Raw genomic sequence first — 19,736 nt, 5'->3', positions numbered from 1 at the left:
AATTTTTCCCTGAATACATCTTTTTGTGCACATGTCAATATCTGTGCATGTTAGGTGTCAGCTTTGTTTGATATGTAGAATTTGCATCACAGTTGCACCCATTAAATGAGAGGTAATCAGATCCATCTCTTCACTGCAAGCTGCACTTAGAGGCACTTAGCTTTAATTACCTGGGCCTATTGGATGCAGAGAGCTTTTAAGATACTCATCTCCTTTCACAAAATGTCTCAACAGAGACAGCAATGAATGGCTGCGACTACATTCACTTCTTTTTTTTTACTGCCGCCTGCACTCATGCCCCCCGGCTGTTTGTTTTGCTGCCGTCTCTGATGTTACACGTGCCTGGCATAATAGCTTCCTGTGGTTTCAGGCTTCATTAGAGTGACCACAGTCTATATGGACCACACACTGTGTGGTTTTCTTTCTTTACGTTAAGGCTGCTTGGCTTCAACATGTAATAAAATAAACTGGGAGACCAATTTTTAATGGGTCATTTAGAAGTAAATGCCTCCCACAGCATTCACAAACTGTTACCAGATCAGATTGTACCAAACTCCAAAAATGTCCCAAAGCACCATAACAATAGTCCACATGACTCTTGCGCCATATTCGAAGTGTTTTGAGACCTACGATAGCTTTGTGTGAGGAACAAAATTATGCAATTAAATGAAAATTATATTATTATATATCATAGTTATAAACCTGTGTATTATGGTTTAAATTTAAATTAAATTGAGCATCGCGTTAATTGCAGTCAGGCCACGTTAGTCACGCTTGCATCAGCTGACAGTCAGCTGTCCCTGACGTGTACCAATCCAGTCTTGACACCTATCACCTGCGGTCTATTTAGATTTCCCATTCTTCAGCATCTCTTCCATCGTATCGCTGCTGGCAATTAAATCCCTCCTCCAACCCCAACTTCCCCAACTGAACCTGTAATCCGATCTAACTTGTTCTTTCTTTACAGTCTCTTCATTAGAAGCAGTCTCTATCACATTTTGTTTACAACTCATGTAATTGTGAATTGTACTTATGTATGCTTATAATGGTTATGTTTGTACCCCAGGGGGGTTTGTCTTGTTGCTCTCCCTGCTCTGTCCAAGCATGGCTGCATGGACAGGCGTGTGGAGTGTTGCCCAGAACATAACCATACCGCCAACACTAACTGTATGCAATTATAAATGTCATAAACATACTTGACGGAAGTGGTCCTGATTGAAATGCAGTAGGGCTATTTCGAATGCCATTTTTTGAGCTTCGAAGCTTAGGTGGCAATCAATATCGAATATTCGAAGCTTCGGTGGGTGGGGCTAAATATATAATAATAGTGTCAGTTTGCATTTGTATCATCTTTCACGACTTCACGTTTCACTCTTCGGCATCGTAAATGTGTTGCAGCAGACCCAGTGGAGTGCAGTGTTGCATTTGGTGCAATATGATCAGGTGGCACACATTTTTTAAATATTAATAAACATTTAATAATCTTTTAATTAGAACAGTTTCCGGTGCGCATTACACGGGCAGGTTTATGCTCCGAAAACGGACAGTGCACAAGTGATACAAAACACAAAGTCTGTTGAGAGCATGAACTTTAATAAGGTATTAATAACGAACATTTCTTTAAAACAAATGAATCCCAAAACAGAAATTAAATTAGTAACACACAGTGATTTCAACGAACTGTAATAAATAAAGAACACGGTAGCATGCTTATAAACAGTTGAATAAGAATAAATGAATTGTTTTTAAAATTACACAAAATGTAATATCTATTACAATTAGTTTTATTCTATATAAGGGATTTATTTTGTCTTATTCTGACTTTTTGTTAATTTAAATATTTAAAATGCGCGATGCTTTTATTGAAAGCATGTTGCAATTAGCCTATTTATCATAGCAAATTAAGCGCATAAAAGCTGTATTTTTTTTTTTTTTTTTTTTTTTGCCGCGTGCTACTTACAGAACTCAGGTGATTTTTCAAACTTGTGGTGCTGTTGTGGTAGGCCAGCTTCAAATCGCATATTTGACACACTGCCTTTGTCTTGTCATCCTCACTTAATTTAAAGTGCTCCCAAACAGCTGAGGTCTTGGGTATTTTGTACCTATTTAGTATGAGATGAAATAAATCGCTACGTTCGCCAACGGGCGGTTCAAGCATGAGTGAGAATGAATCCGCGACGGAAGTCACGTGTTGAAAAAAAAAAAGAATATTCGAATCTCAAAACTGAAAATCGAATGCCACCCCACCGAACGAATATTCGAATATTCGATTATTCTAGTACAGCCCTAAAATGCAGTTAGTTGAACTACTAATGCAATCTTTATATGTAATTACATAATTACATCTATTATCTTTGAAATATGGTTAGGTGCACTTTGGAATGTAATGACAAGCATTTATGTTAAACTAAAAAAAAACTTTAATGTAACTTCTATTAAACCTTGTACAGTATGTCATATATCTAAATAAATATGGAATTACAGATTTGTAATTATGAATTAGAAGTTTTGTACATTTTAACATACAGGTGCATCTCAGTAAATTAGAATGTCGTGTAAAAGGTCATTTATTTCAGTAATTCAACTCAAATTGTAAAACTTGTGTATTGAATACAGTGCACACAGACTGAAGTAGTTTAAGTCTTTGGTTCTTTTAATTTTGATGATTTTGGCTCACATTTAATGAAAACCCACCAATTCACTTAGAATATTAGAACACGGTGACATGCCAATCAGCTAATAAACTCAAAACACCTGCAAATGTTTCCTGAGCCTTCAAAATGGTTCACTAGGCTACACAATCATGGGAAATACTGCTGATTTGACAGTTGTCCAGAAGACAATCACTGGCACCCTTTCACAAGGAGGGTAAGCCACAAACATTCATTGCCAAAGAAGCTGGCTGTTCACAGAGTGCTGTATCCAAGCATGTTAACAGAGAGTTGAGTGGAAGGAAAAAGTGTGGAAGAAAAAGATGCACTACCAACAAAGAGAACCCCAGCCTTATGAGGATTGTCAAGCAAAATCGATTTTAAGAATTGAGTGATCTTCACAAGGAATGGACTGAGGGTGGGGTCAAGGCATCAAGAGCCACCACATAGAGACATGTCAAGGAATTTTCTGAACAACAGACAACGTCAGAGGCATCTTACCTCGGCTAAGGAGAAGAAGAACCAGACTGTTGCCCAGCGTTCAAAAGCCCTCTTTTCAGATGAGACCAAGTTTTGCATTTCATGTGGAAACCAAGGTCCTAGAGTCTGGAGGAAGAGTGGAGAAGCTCATATCCCAAGTTGCTTGAAGTCCAGTTTTAAGTTTCCACAGTCTGTCATGATTTGGGGTCCAATATCATCTGATGATGTTGGTCCATTGTGTTTTTTGAAAAACATAGTAACTGCGCCTGTTTACCAAGAAGTTATAAAGCACTTCATGCTTCCTTCTGTTGACTAGCTTTTTGAAGATGCTGATTTCATTTTCCAGCAGGATTTGGCACCTGCCCACACTGCCGGAATTAAAGCAGTAATTAAAGCAAAAGGAGCACCTACCAAGTATTGAGTCCATGTACAGAAAATTACCATACTTTCAAGAAGGCCAACAATTCACTAAAAATGTTTTTTTTTTTTTTTGGTCTTATGAAGTATTTTAATTCGTTGAGATAGTGAATTGGTGGGTTTTTATAAAAAGTGATCCAAAATCATCACAAATAAAAGAAAGTCTCGGTTACGTACGTAACCCTCGTTCCCTGATGGAGGGAACGGAGATGTTATGTCGACCGACAAATGGGGTCTCACTTGGGAGGCCAATCATCTCTGATTTTAAGAGAAAACGCCAATGAAATTGGCAAGTGGATTAACACACCTGAGCCACTCCCCGTGCCAGCGGGTATAAATAGGGCGACAGGTGCATCCACTTATTAGGTTTTACGCTGAGGAGCCGAGAACGTGTCCCGGCAACAGCGAATGGTTCAAGGTTGTGGCATGGGGACATAACGTCTCCGTTCCCTCCATCAGGGAACGAGGGTTACGTACGTAACCGAGACGTTCCCTATCTGTCGGTCACTACGAGTTATGTCGACCGACAAATGGGGTCCTATGGAAAACGCCATAACCTGAACCTCGTCACAACCCTGAGGCGCTGCAATTGTTGACAAGCCTTGGCGTGCCACAAAAGCTACGCTTAAGGTCGTAACCTTCCCAAAGCCCCAGCGCAAATTCACTGACCTTGGTACCGAAGGGGCCAAAGGGTGAGTACATCGCTGCTGGAGAAGGCCATGCTGCTGTTCCGCCCACATAAAGTAAATGGAAGGGATTTCAACCTTCAGTGAAAGATTGCTTCAAATCTTCCCTATTTGTTCTTTCAGCTGGCAAGACAATGGGGAAGCGAGCCTTTAGGAAAGGTTGCTACGGAGACCACATCCTACCCGTAGGGAGGTGACATGTGGATATACCGATATGGACTGACCCAGGGGGCAGTACTACATATGGAAAGGGTCTCTGAGGCAGGTCCTACCTTGGAGTAGGGATGGAACGGCTGCCAGAAGAGACCGACAGAGCGATCTGTCAAGGGAAGACACGGGTTTGCCAAGAGGGAAACCTTACCGTGGAAGAATACACATATGGGATTACCCGCAGGGAACCCAGCCATATGGACACCTAGCCCAGTACAGGGGCTGACCGGCTCCGGGCATGCTAACGCCAGTACTGGGCCTGGCGCCAGACTGCTCCGCCAAGTCTGACGCAGAGGGTGCTGGAGGATGCTCGACCAGGGTACGCCAACCGGGGAACTCTACTGTGAGAAGAAGGCGCTCACATCCCCGTGTTAGGGGGAATGGCGCAGCAAGCGAGACACCCAGCCAGCCCTTCCCGCCAATTACCTGTTACCCAACACACGGGAGGAAACTGGCTCTACACGGAGGTTGTAAAACCTCGCAAAGGTGTTAGGTGTCGCCCAGCCCGCAGCTCGACAAACGTCTGCCAGAGAGGCGCCGTGCGCCAACGCATAGGAGGAGGCCACACTCCGTGTGGAGTGGGCCCTCACCCCCAGGGGGCACGGCTCGCCTTGGGAATGGTAAGCCAAGGCGATGGCGTCCACTATCCAGTGGGCCAACCTCTGCTTAGAGACAGCCTTCCCCTTCTGCTGACCTCCAAAGCAGACCAGGAGCTGCTCAGAGCTTCTGAAGCTCTGGGTGCGGTCCACGTATATGCGAAGCGCTCTTAAGGGACACAGCAACGACAAGGCTGGATCTGCCTCCTCCAGGGGCAGCGCTTGCAGGTTCACCACCTGGTCTCGGAAGGGAGTGGTGGGAACCTTGGGCACGTATCCAGGCCGGGGTCTCAGGACAACGTGAGAGTAGGCCGGCCCGAACACAAGGCACTCTTCACTTACCGAAAATGCTTGGAGGTCCCCGACCCTCTTGATGGAAGTGAGCGCGATCAGGAGCGCTGTCTTGAGAGACAGGAACTTCAGCTCAACCGAATCCAGCGGCTCAAAGGGACCCCTCTGAAGTCCCGCCAGGACAATAGAGAGGTCCCAGGAGGGAATCAGGGGTGTCCTAGGAGGATGTAACCTTCTGGCACCCCTCAGGAACCTAACGATCAGGTCATGCCTCCCCAGGGACCGGCCGTCCACTGCATCGTGATGTGCCGCAATGGCAGCCACATACACCTTCAGGGTGGAGGGTGACAGCCCACGCTCCAGCCTACCTTGCAGGAAAGAAAGCACGACTCTGACCGGGCATCTCCGGGGGTCTTCTCGGTGAGAAGAACACCAATTCGTGAACAGACTCCACTTCAGAGCATAGGCCTGCCTCGTAGAAGGGGCTCTAGCCTGAGTGATAGTGTCTACCACCGCTGGGGGCAGATCACTTAGGTCTGCCGCGTCCCGTCTAGAAGCCACACGTGGAGGTTCCAGAGATCTGGACGCGGGTGCCAAATGGTGCCAAGCCCCTGAGAGAGAAGGTCTCTCCTCAGGGGGATGCGCCAGGGAGGGGCTGTCACGAGGAGCATGAGTTCCGAAAACCAGGTCCGGGTGGGCCAGTAAGGCGCAACCAACAGGACCTGTTCCTCGTCCTCCCTGACCTTGCACAGTGTCTGTGCGAGCAGGCTCACTGGGGGAAACGCATACTTGCGTAAAGCCAGAGGCCAGCTGTGTGCCAGTGCATCTGTGCCCAGGGGGGCCTGGGACAGGGAATAGTACAGCTGGCAGTGGGAGGACTCGTGGGAAGCAAACAGGTCTACCTGGGCTTCCCCGAATCGACTCCAAATCAGCTGGACCGTCTGGGGATGGAGTCGCCATTGGGATTGAGCTCCCCCGGGATGTGGACAGCGCGCAGCGACTTGAGCCACGTCTGACTCCAGAGGAGGAGATGACGGGCGAGTTGAGACATGCGGCGTGATCGTAACCCGCCTTGTCGGTTGATGTACGAAACAGCCGCAGTGTTGTCCGTGCGGACCAACACGTGCTTGTCCAGCACTAGCGGACGAAACCGTCGCAAAGCTAGATGCACTGCCAGCAACTCCAGGCAGTTGATGTGCCAAAGCAGTCGAGGTCCTGTCCAGGACCCTGAGGCTGCCTGCCCGTTGCATGTCGCGCCCCAGCCCGAGTTGGAGGCATCTGTTGTGACAACAACGTGCCGGGACACTTGTTCTAAGGGCACGCCGGCCCGTAGAAAGGCAAGGTCCGACCAAGGACTGAATAGGCGGCGACACATCAGTGTGATGGTGACACGATGTGTACCGCGGCGCCATGCCCATCTCGGGACTCGGGAGTGTAACCAGTGCTGAAGTGGTCTCATATGAAGCAACCCGAGCGGCGTGACTGCGGTTGCGGATGCCATATGCCCCAGGAGCCTCTGAAAGTGTTTCAGCGGTACCACAGTCCTGCCTCTGAAGGAACTCAGGCAGTTCAGCACTGAGTGGGCACGCTCGCTGGTGAGACGTGCCGTCATACTCACCGAGTCTAACTCCATACCGAGATAAGAGATTCTCTGCACAGGGGAGAGCTTGCTCTTCTCTCGGTTGACCTGAAGCCCCAACTGACTGAGGTGCCGAAGCACGAAGTCCCTGTGATCGCACAACTCTTCTCGGGACCGGGCCATAATGAGCCAGTCGTCGAGATAGTTGAGGATCCTGATGCCCACTTCCCACAGTGGGGCAAGGGCGCCCTCCGCGACCTTCGTGAAGACACGGGGGGACAGGGAGAGCCCGAAGGGGAGGACCTTGTACTGCCATGCCTGACCCTCGAAAGCAAAGCGCAGGAACGGTCTGTGACGAGGGAGGATAGAGACATGAAAGTACGCGTCTTTCAGGTCGATCGCTGCAAACCAGTCCTGGGGCTGAACGCATTTGATAATGCGTTTCTGCGTCAACATCCTGAACGGGAGCTTGTGTAGGGCCCGATTCAAGACTCGCAGATCCAGGATAGGTCGAAGGCCACCGCTCTTCTTGGGCACGATGAAGTAAGGGCTGTAAAACCCCATCCTCATCTCGGCTGGAGGGACCGGCTCGATTGCATCCTTCGCCAGGAGGACAGCAATCTCCTCGCGCAAGACAGGGGCGTCCTGGACTGCCACCGAAGTCTCGAGCACGCCATTGAACTTGGGGGGTCGCCGGGCGAATTGAATCGCATAGCCGAGTCGAACCGTCCGGATGAGCCAGCGTGACGGGTTGGGCAGCGCAAGCCACGCTCCCAGATACCGTACAAGTGGCACCAAAGGGACAGTCGACATACCCGCAGTGGTGCAGCGATGGGGAGTCGTGCCGGAAGGCCCAGAAGGTACTGCGTCCTGGGTCATCGCAACCACACTCCTCGTGTTCCCGGAGGAACTGGCCAGAGACGCGTGGAGAGGCGGTGCGTCTCCGAACCGCGACCTGCTGGCCGCTGGCGAAAGGGGGCGTCGTGGGTGAGAGTGAGGAAGCTGTGCGTCGCTCATTGTCAAGCCACGAGCCTTGCAACTCGGAGGAAGGAGAATTTGCTATTTTATTGAAAATGTGGGTACCGTCCGGCCAGTGGCGGAACAGAACAAAACAGAAACTGAAGATTCTCCGCCCAGCCCTCCTCCGGGGGAAGGAGTGGCGCTGTCTTCGCCATCTCCTGAAGAGCAGTTCTCCGCATCTCCGAGTTGCCCGTGTCAGGGCCGCTTGGTCGACTTCCTGGAGGACTTCGCAGCCGGGAGTGACACGGGGGGCGCCGCTCTCCTGCGCGGGGCTCGACGCGCCGGCCTCGAAGAACTCTCAGCACGGGGCGGAGCTGGCGTAGAGGACGCAGGGGGGCGCCCACGGCGACGAGCAGGCTGAGGCGCTACCCGCGACGGAACGGTGGCAGCCGGAGAGACACGTCGGGGCAGGATGTGCTGGATGGCCTCAGTCTGCTTCTGTACCGCCGAGAACTGCTGGGCAAAGTCCTCGACAGTGTCGCCGAACAGGCCTGCCTGGGAGATGGGGGCGTCGAGAAAGCGTGCTTTGTCCATGTCCCTCATCTCAGCCAGGTTCAGCCAGAGATGCCGCTCCTGGACCACCAGCGTGGACATCGCCTTCCCGAGGGACCGCGCCGTGACCTTCGTTGCCCGTAAGGCGAAGTCAGTTGCCGTGCGCAGCTCCTGCATCAACCCCGGGTCGGTACCACCCTCGTGCATGGCTTTGAGTGCCTTGGCTTGGTGTACCTGCAGGATAGCCATGGCATGCAGGGCAGAGGCAGCTTGGCCCGCAGCACTGTAAGCCTTGGCAGCGAGTGCGGCCGTCAGCTTACAGGCCTTGGACGGGAGGCGCGGACGATTCCTCCAAGTGGCGGCGTTTTGTGGGCACAAGTGCACCGCAACCGCCCTCTCCACCTGGGGAACCTCTACGTACCCCCTGGCTGCCCCGCCATCGAGGGTGGTGAGGATGGAAGAGGGGGAAGAGCGGCTTCTGGCCGTGAAAGGGGCCGTCCACGTCTTCGTCACCTCTTCATGCACCTCCGGGAAGAAAGGCACCGGAGCAGAACGAGGTTGTGAGCCGCATCCCGCGCCGAGAAACCAATCATCCAGCCGTGAGAGCTCGGGACTGGGCGGTGTAGTCACCTCCAGTCCGATACTCACGGCTGCCCGGGCAAGCATGGCCGACAACTCCAAGTCCGATTCGGCAGTAGCGACAACACCCGAGGGGGGCAGCCCCGCCGAACCTTCATCCTCAGAGGTCGATAACCCAGCCCCCGATGCAGCAATCGACATCTGGTCTTCGGGCGGCGCACCGAAAGACACGCTGGGACCGCTGTGAGACGGCCCAGCAGAATCAATCGGCAGCTGCACGGGACAGTCGCTGCGTGAGGAGTGAGAGGTCCGTGGGGCGTGGCCCGGCGGAGAAGCTCTCACTGTGATCCTCAGATCTCCCAGAGCGCCAGCCGGCGGCCCTCTGCTCGAGCCAGAGAGACCGGGACGGGTGGCGACAGAGGGGTCTGCTGCACTCCCCTTGAGGAGTGAGAGACGCGATCGCAGCGCTGCCATGTTCATACGCCCACAGTAGACGCATGAATCATCCACGAGCGCAGCCTCAGCGTGTTGGACGCCCAGACACTGCAGACAACGCTCGTGACCGTCAACCGAAGACAGGAAACGACCGCATCCAGAAGGACACGGACGAAACGGCATCTTGAAAAAGACGCGAATCGTCCGTGATTTGCTCTTTTAGAACTGTCTCTTTTAGCCGAAGCGCCCAGGGGAATCGCCGTCTCGCAGGGACACCGCTGTAACGCGCCGTCACACCGACCAGGAACAGTCCAGCAAAAACAAAGATGAATGGCTTTGTAGTGATCTTCTTCATCGACTACTCGGCTCCGAAGCAAAAATCAGAGATGATTGGCCTAATGAGTGGATGCACCTGTCGCCCTATTTATACCCGCTGGCACGGGGAGTGGCTCAGGTGTGTTAATCCACTTGCCAATTTCATTGGCGTTTTCTCTTAAAATCAGAGATGATTGGCCTCCCAAGTGAGACCCCATTTGTCGGTCGACATAACTCGTAGTGACCGACAGATAGGGAACCAAAGATTTACAGTGAATGTATTCAGGCTGTGTGCATTTAATTTATTTAATGCATGAGTTTCAAAATTTGAGTTTTTCACATGATTATAATTCATTGAGATGCACCTGTGTATTTACTTTTAATGTTACATTAAGTAACACTGGAGTTCAAATTAAATATATTTACTTTAAATATAATCACCATGTGTCCTTCTTTAATGCATGAAAAAGATTATTCAATATTTTAATGACATTACAAAGTGCTCTTGTTAAAATTGTGTCTGTATACATAGACTTGAATAGCTTTTTATTTCATCATTTCATCACTCACACACACACACACACACACACAAACAGAATTTCTCTACAAGTGTACATTTAATAAAATACACATTTACTGACAAGGATATCAAGGATAAGTCATGATGGAAGATATTTCCAGTTACTGTACCTGTTGTTGTATAATATAAAGCAATGTGAGATCTGTTTTGCATTCTGTTTCCAACTGTTTCTGTCATGCCTACACACTGTATTAAGATGGTTCTCAGATCAGGCACTTGAGTGGTGAGTCATAATGCCAGATGCTTCTCATAGACAAGAGTACAAGCACACCAAAAAAACAAAGCAAATCTTGTGTTTGTATTTTCACTGTTGTTTTATACTCCTTAGGTAATGACTTGTTCCTTGTGGCGGTCCATGAGCTTGGTCATGCTTTGGGACTTGAGCATTCTAATGACCCTACGGCTATAATGGCTCCGTTCTATCAGTATATGGACACTGAGAGCTTCAAACTGCCTCATGATGATCTACAGGGCATCCAGAAAATATACGGTGTGTTTAAACCTCCCATAATCCACTGGCTTCTACAGAACTGTTCAAAGTGGTAATATTAATACAAATCAAAAATTAAAACAAAAGCTCAGCCATATCATATTGACCAAGTTATTAAAGAAACATGTTGGGTGGAATTATTTGAATTATTTGGCCAGTAAGCAACTACATTTAAACCAGAACTACAGCAAACCCCCAGAACTCTCTAAAAACATGCATACGATTAATAATAATTATTATAATTTTAATTTACTTTTTTTAATTTGTAGCCAAACTTTTAATGGTTTCGTCTGTAAGTGAAACAAATGTATCCTTGTAATAATTTACAAAAATGTTAAATAAGGGGTAATGATGCTCTACTTTTTATTTTAATAATAAATACAAAAAAATAGAATATTACTAGAATAAAACCATATGTATTTTGGCATAATCTCTCATTATTTTCACCAAAATCATATTTATTTGGTGTGATCAAATAAATAAATAAATATATATATACATAAATACAGTCATATACCCCTGCAGACCCCCATAACTGTGTCGAGATCAATAAGTTCCTTAAAATATCAGAAATGTTTAACTTTTTATTAAAAGAAAAGTTACCTCACTTTCATGGTCAAGTAACTCTGTATAATTGCATGTGGTACATTTTTTTCAACATTTACTAATACAATAAAATCACATGGTATATCTGTTAAGTTACATTTGTTATTAAACCTGAACTGTATCAAACTTTTTTTTTTTTTTACATGACTTTGTCCATTCATGAAAAAAAAGGATAATATAATATTACTTTCATCTCATGACATTTTTTAGAGTCAGTACATTTCTTGAAAATTGAATAAAAGTTTTGCACAATCACATGAATTACAAGGTGTACACTTATTTGAACTTAGCACATTGATTCTGCAGGTCCACCAGACAGAAGTCCTCAGCCTACAAGATTGCTCACAACCGCTACGCCTCCTCGCTTGCACCTACCAACTGACCCTCGAAAGCATGAGCGGCAGGGTCGCCCTCATCGCCCTCCACAGAGGTCGAAACCAGCCCATCCAAACTCCAAACCCAACATCTGTGACGGAGGTTTCAACACTTTGGCAATCCTTCGACAGGAGTTGTTCATCTTCAAGGTATGAATGATGAACAGCTTCACTGAGAATTGGTGCAGCATAAATTGTGTGTTTCCTAACACCAGAACACTCTTACTAGGATCAGTGGTTCTGGAGAGTGCGAGATAATTCAGTGGTGCCTGGATACCCGATGCAAATCAGCTACTTCTGGAGAGGTCTGCCTCCCAAGATCGATGCTGTCTACGAAAACAGCGAGGGGAAGTTTGTCTTCTTCAAAGGTAACATGTTTTTCCTTCTGACTTTTAAATCTTACAGGCTAAATATATCTGTGAATATCTGAAGGAAAGTGCTCAGCTTTCAGGATCTACTGATGGCATTTCCATACCTGGTTTGTTTGGAGTTTGCTTCAGAACTTGGCATGTTTTGTCTTTTAGTTCGGTCCATTTACACATACAGTAAATGAACACAGCAATCACACATAACTCGTCCAGGATCATCTGAACGAGGTCTTCACAGACTTGACCAGACTGAACACAAACTCTGGAACTGTTCATATGTGTTGAGAAAGCAATCCAAGCCAGCGGACCAATGAACTAAGCTGTATTATCATCCATAATGGGACATTTGTTATGTAAAAAGCAGCAGCGTTTGATTCTGTTGGTGAGCACATTAGTTATAATCACACAGTTGAAAGAGCACCTCTTCATCTTAAACTGATGTGTTGATATGAATCTGGCATTTATTCCCGCTCTGATTTACCAGTTAGAGCAGGAATGATGGTTACAGTCACAATAAACCTGTGAAGCTAACTTTTCGATGGATGATGCTATGAGGAACATAAACAGGTGTACACAGGACAGAGTTCGGCATGCTCTCAAATGTTGCCATGTGAAAGCCAGCTAAACCAAGAAGCAAGCAAATAATCTACAGATCTTAAAACGTCTAAAAAAGTCATAATGGTCATCATTACAATCAATAATTCCAATACTATTAATATAATTTTTAGAAGAAGAACATGCATTTTTAAAAAACACTAAAGGCAATCTTTTTCATTTCTTTGAATTTCTGAAGGTAACCGGTTCTGGGTGTTTAAGGATACAACCCTGCAGCCCACATATCCTCAGGACATTTCTCTTTTTGGCAATGGAATGCCCACGCAGAGCATTGAAACAGCTGTTTGGTGGGAAGATGTGGCCAAAACCTACTTCTTCAAAGGGGACAGGTCAGTTTTATAGCTTAAACTACGCTGTACAATAGGACCCAGTGGATACCGCTTTCACTGGACTGTTTCATAATGTCTGATACGTTTTTTTCTCTTTCTACCATTACAGATACTGGAGGTACAATGAGGATATGAGAACCATGGACCCTGGATATCCAAAACCTATTACTGTGTGGAAAGGCATCCCAGACTCTCCACAGGGAGCTTTTGTGGACAAAGAAAATGGTGAGACATTGAAATTATCCTAGCTTACTATGCGATGCCTTGCAAAAGACACCAAACTAATTTGCACTCTACAAACCTAGTTTTGAAAATTTGAAACCTAGTTTTGAAATGTAGCCATTGAGCTTTACAATGCTGGAACTCAGATTTATTAATTGCCACATATGCATTTGTACAGTGGTGTAATGCAACAAATTAAAAATACTTTGTTACAGTACTTAAGTATTTTTTGGGAGTTATCTGTACTTTACATGAGTTTTTATATTTCAGGCAACTTTTACTTTTACTCCATTACATTTCCTAAATAAAATTTATGATTTTACTCTGATACATTTCCCCAAAGTGTATTCATTACTTACTACAAAATAATCAGATCAACACAGACTGCAGGAAAGCAGGTTTGATGAATCAGTGGTCTGGTGTTTGCTAGTTAGACTCATAAAAACACCTTTGCTCAAGTGCAAACAAGTGTGCGCACAGCCGTGGATGATTTCATTTCCCACTCAAGCCGAGGGGTGTGTGATACAGCATTGTTTGTGATGATATGGTAAGTGTTGTTGTAATGATGTGCCACCAAATATCACCAACCACACAGAGTACATGCACATTGATTTATTAGTCTATTAAAACTCAAAATTCCAAGCATTCTAAATTGTAGACAGCAAAAATCCTTCTGTATGCTTTTTATATTTATATAATTTTATGTAGGCCTAGTTTACAAAAAGAGTACTGTGTTTCCGCAGATGCATGAACACATTCAATAATCATTTTATGCAAGTTCAGTGAAGCAATAAATTACTTACATTTTAGACATAATATTGCTTTTTTTTTTTCTCTAAATTTTGCTAGTTCCAAACAGATCACAGCACTGTTTTGCGTCTCTGAGCAATGGACAGTATTTCCTTATTGAATGATTCAGCTTTTTCAATGAATTTGTTGAATAAATGATTCAGTGATTCACTCATTAACACATGGTTTGTTTCTGAATGAATCAGCCGTTTGATTGAATCGGCTGAATCTCAATGACTCACTCGTTAACAATCACTTGCAAATTTCACAAATTTCACATTTCGACCATTTATTTCATGTTTCAACTATTTCAAATATCAGTTTTCAATGTTTTGTGTTAAAAACAAAACATGAGGCCTATTAATACATCTGTATCTTTAAATGCATCCATGTCCCCTCTGAGACACATAAGCTGTGTAAATACATGCTATTTTCACATGCAGATTCCAGAAATGTTTTCTTATGCTGGAATGAAAATATCGGAAGAAGTGTTTCTTATTCTTAACCAAAAATATAAAATGGAAGAAATAGTTGAAACTGAACACATTCTTGCTTAGACTTAAAATTCTTGAACTAAGAATAACACTATGTATGTTTTCCAGTATGCACTGTTCAACATGAGCTGTCTTCCTTCTCTCCTAAGGATTTACATACTTCTACAAGGGGAAGGAGTATTGGAAGTTCAACAACCAGCGGCTGAGAGTGGAGCCAGGGTACCCAAGGTCTATCCTGCGTGATTTTATGGGCTGCGATGGCTTACCCACCGACCCTGACTGGGATTGGATCCCTCCACAGGAAGAGGAACCTCCACAATATGACACTGATGACGTTGACATCGTACTCAAGCTAGAGAGCAGCGGTGGAGCAGAGAAAGCGGTGGCTATCGCCATCCCCTGTGTCCTGGCTCTGTGCATGATGGTGTTGCTTTACACCGTGTTCCGCTTCAAGAGGAAGGATACACAGCGGCACATACTGTACTGCAAGCGATCCATGCAGGAGTGGGTCTGAGATTTAAAGCTCCCACTCTTTCTGCTAAAACTATTTCCATCTTTAAAATCCTGTCGAAGGTCAAAAAATGTGCTTATCTTGAGACACTGACTTTGTGTCAGTATTTGTGGGCAGACACGAAGAACGACATAAATGAACAGCATGCCAACTTCCTGTTCCCACTGTCAGCTTTTCGAAGATGGCAATGTGTTGTTTTTGTATGGTTTTGGAACTCTGTGTGGCTTTGGGCGGCCATTTTGGTTCCTAGAGTCATATGCGGGAGTAAACTGTTACTCTACAAACCATAATTATCAACTTTTCAATTGATTTGAGAATTATTTATCATTGGACTGCTGATCTAGATACTCTATAAGGTTTGAACTCATCTGTGTCACTCCGAAATACTTGCTTGTGTTGAAAAACTGTAACCCAAACCAAATATGCCCTTAGTGTCCAAAGAGGATTGCTTCATTCTCATGGGATATTGTGAGATGACTGGCTTATCGATCATTATTGAGTTACATTTGGCTGCATTCATCTGCAGATTATATGGGATCTGTCTGCTTGGATATCAAAGGGACCTTGACATATAACATTGGGGCTACATGCAATATTTCGTTGAATGCCTTAATCACATATTGAGTTTATTTTTCTGTGTGTTATTGTACATATACCTTTGTGAATGTGACCCCTTTCCATTTCCTCATTTGCTTATCATGTTGTTTTTTATTTTGTTATTTTGCACAATACTGACTGACAGAAACATGCAGTAAGATTTAAAGTGCCAATTACTGTTTAAAAGTTTAATTTAAAATGTTTGTATGGCTGCTGTCCACATTCTGTACTGTTGCATTTTATAAAGACTCCAAAGCTGCAGCATAGAAAATGTGACTTTTGGTTAATCGCTTCCAATCAAATCATTTGATGCCTAATGAAACTTCAGTAAGAATCAATAAATTATCAGCCATAAAAATAACATGAAAATGTTAAAGGTATATAAAAAACACTGATATTGGAAGTTTGCAATGATATGAAGATTAGATTTGCATTTCCTCAACAAAATGCTTGTGCTTTCAAGGACGCAAGAGAACTGTGATGAAGTTTTGGATAAATTTAGCTTTTGAGATTTGGTTTAGCTTATGAAGCTACATTATCAGCACCATCATGCATCTTATTTTGACAGTGTTGGAGAACCAACCCAAAATATAAGATCGTCTTTGAGGTGTAAAGTCATTTTTTACATGAATAAAAAATGCAATAATTTAGCCGTAATTAATTTGACACAAATCAAAAAGATGCAGTGGGGCATAAAACAGTCTCTTCAGTGGGTTGTACCTCACTGTCAATCATTCAGCTGTCAAAACAGAGAAAATGTTCCAAAACATTTCAAGTGGAAATAAAACGTACAAAATTGTATCACGTATTGCATTTCTATCTTTCACATCATTATTTTAAAATTTGAATATAAATAGTTTAAATTATTTTATATCACTGGTGAATGTGATTTCACCAAGTACCAATGTTCCTTGATCTTGAAAACAAAACAAACAAACAACAACAACAACATCAACAACAAAACAACAACATTCCAATCAACCAATCAGAATTGAGTAATACATTTCAGGAACTGTCAGTTTTAGGCTTGCAACCAGGGTTAGGTGCATCATTTGCCTCTGATTTTAGGGAAAAAATATGGCTAGGGTTAGGTTTAGAGGAAGTGATGGGAGCAATATTGAGCTATATTGCATACTGCGATCAGAGAAATAGCTTTCCTGCTTATTTATGTTGAAAATAATGCTTTCCATACAAAAATGTTTGTTAGCATGGTCATCACTAAACACATCAAATGTTGTCATCGAGTGTTTTTTGGAAGTGGAGTGATGTATATTGTCATATGCCTTGTTTTATTTTTCATTTTATAAACTGATCTATGATGAACTATGGTGTTTCTCACCTTGCCATCAGCATCAGCCTTCCAGTTGCACAATCATGAGACGTGCACATAAATTTCCATGCGTGAACTGTTGTTTTCATTTTTAATAGGAGATTATCTCAAGAATATGCCCCATTATACCTTTGAGTATTGGATCTGTATCTGAACATGCTGTATATATATCTCATGTAGTGTCTTTATTACGGATACGAAAGGCAAATTATACAGTACATCAATAATAAGATATCATCAGATGTGGCGTGTGAATCATTCTTGTGAACTCTAATGGAGAAGTTAACGAAATGTACCAGGTAACCATAAGACATTAACATGTAATTTATCACTGAGATTCATGAAAGGTTGTTTGGAAGATATAATAAAACAGTTATATATTTAATCATTTTGCTGACTCATGAAAATATTGTCTCTGTAATATCGCTTTATGTTTTAAGGGGGAACATAATAGACCAGTAAGATCCTAGGGAAAGTAAGATATTTTTTATGTTTTTGAAAGAAGTCTGTTATTATTTCACTTTAAGTGAAAGTGAAGTGACATTCAGCCAAGTATGATGACCCATACTCAGAATTTGTGCTCTGCATTTAACCCATCCGAAATGCGCACACACACACACACACACACTGTGAGCACACACCCGGAGCAGTGGGCAGCCATTTATGCTGCGGCGCCCGGGGAGCAGTTGGGGGTTCGATGCCTTGCTCAAGTATTGAAGGTGGAGAGAGAGCTGTACATGCACTCCCCCCACCCACAATTCCATCCGGCCCGAGACTAGAACTCACAACCCTTCGATTGGGAGGCCGACCCTCTAACCATTAGGCCATGACTTCCCCATAAAATAACTCTTTATTATCCTAACATATTTTGTGTCACATGATTCAGAAATCATTCTAATATGCTGATTTGCTACTCAAGAAACACTTCTTAGCTCTGCTATTAATAGCTTTCAAAAAAGTTTGGCCCCAAACTTTTGAATAGTAGTCTATATGAATATATACTTTTGAATATAATTTTTAAATTCATCCTGTTGCACTGCAATATTGTGCAGATACTGCACTGCCTATTTATGTATCTATTTATTTTTAAAGGGGGGGGGGGGGGGTGAAATGCTATTTCATGCATACTGAGTTTTTTTACACTGTTAAAGAGTTGGATTCCCATGCTAAACATGGACAAAGTTTCAAAAATTTACTTGTACGTTTGAAGGAGGTCCACATTCTGGTACGCTGGTACGCACCGCTTTAATGCCCAATAATTCGTACAATTTGTTTAACGTGCGTGACATAAACGCGGTGCCCTGGTCCATGAGAATCTCTTTTGGGATTCCCACGCGGGAGATTAAACGAAACAAGGCATCCACCACACTCTTGGCTGAGATGTTGCGGAGCGCCACTGCTTCAGGATACCGTGTCGCGTAATCCACTAAGACTAACGCGAAACGGTGTCCCCGTGCGGATCGCTCTAACAGCCCGATCAGGTCCATACCAATTCGCTGGAAGAGGACCTGCACTAGAGGAATAGGGGAGTGCAAAGGCGCTTTTGGAATGGCCGGTGGGTTTACCAGCTGACATTCCCGGCAAGACAAGCACCACCTGCGCACGTTCTCGTGAATGCCCGGCCAAAAGAATCGGGTCGTTAGACGATTTAGTGTTGCTGCTACTCCTAAGTGCCCTGCCATAGAATTACAATGCGCCGTCTGGAAAAGCATTTCCCGACGGCTCCGTGGTACTAACAGCTGGGTTATATCTTCATTTGTCTGAGCGTCGTGGGTCAACCTGTCTTTAATAACGGCAAAATACGGGTGGAATAGCGGACGCTCAGGGTGGAGGACCCGCCCATCGATCGAGCAGACCTGCTCGAAGGCATGCTTCAGCGTCTCGTCCTGGGATTGTTCCAGGGGAAAGTCATCACGGCCGGCAAGGTTTAGCCTCGCCACACCGCTCGGTTCCACTGAGACCGCCCCGCTAGGTCCCAGGAAAGATTCTCCCACCTGAGTGCTCTCCCTGCCGGTTCTCTATCCCCCGACGGCACCCGCTGTCAAACACCCTAGTTAATGCTGAAACGCTGGCCAATTCGTCCCCAAAATTAGCGGATGCTGGAGGCGCGGACTAACGGCCACCTCCACACTATGCTTATGGCGCCGAAATTTAATGCCTATGGCTTTTGATGGATATTCCCGTATATCCCCGTGCACACACCTCACCTTAACCATGTGGCCCGTATCCAATGCCCCAGATTGTATCAGGCTTTGATGGATGGAGGTCTGGTTACAACCTGAATCCACCAGAGCCTGATAGGTACCCCCCTTAATACTCACGGGTATTTTGTACAGCTCGGCTTGATCGGGGGCAGCCTGCGGGTCGTCCGGGATCTGGACCAGTGTCCCCACCTCCATCATCGGGCACCTGTCCACAAAGTGGCCCGGATCCCCACAACACCAGCAGGCTGGCCCGAGTCTCCCCGCTGCCCTAGTGGCAGGAAGTGGCTCAGGGGATTGACGTGGGGAAGCAGCCGGAGAGATTTCGGAGTGGGGAGGGAGGGGGAAACAGAGGGAGAGAGAGAGACAGCAGGGACGGGCTCGCCGACCCCGGACCACGCCGCCAGCTGATCCTCCGCCAGTTGGATGGCCAGATCCAGCGACGCCGGGCGGTGGCACTGGACCCACTGGGCGGTCTT

At 45.3% G+C, this 19,736-nt stretch overlaps 1 protein-coding gene across 2 annotated transcripts in view; it reads left to right on the top strand.

Moving 5' to 3' along the window:
- The window catches only part of LOC128022351 (matrix metalloproteinase-16-like), a 33,703-nt gene extending 16,259 nt beyond the window's left edge, over positions 1 to 17,444 (top strand). For both annotated transcript variants that reach the window (XM_052609800.1, XM_052609789.1), the window contains exons 5-10: positions 10,660 to 10,821; positions 11,734 to 11,951; positions 12,031 to 12,169; positions 12,963 to 13,113; positions 13,223 to 13,338; positions 14,768 to 17,444. In XM_052609800.1, the coding sequence (XP_052465760.1) occupies positions 10,660 to 10,821; positions 11,734 to 11,951; positions 12,031 to 12,169; positions 12,963 to 13,113; positions 13,223 to 13,338; positions 14,768 to 15,132 (1,151 nt within the window). In that variant the 3' untranslated portion in view covers positions 15,133 to 17,444. The remainder of the gene's footprint in view (positions 1 to 10,659; positions 10,822 to 11,733; positions 11,952 to 12,030; positions 12,170 to 12,962; positions 13,114 to 13,222; positions 13,339 to 14,767) is intronic.
- Positions 17,445 to 19,736: the final 2,292 nt, after the last annotated feature.

The sequence above is a fragment of the Carassius gibelio genome, chromosome A2, assembly GCF_023724105.1.
Source record: "Carassius gibelio isolate Cgi1373 ecotype wild population from Czech Republic chromosome A2, carGib1.2-hapl.c, whole genome shotgun sequence".
Lineage (NCBI taxonomy): Eukaryota > Metazoa > Chordata > Actinopteri > Cypriniformes > Cyprinidae > Carassius > Carassius gibelio.
This window is presented reverse-complemented; position numbering and strand designations above follow the sequence as displayed.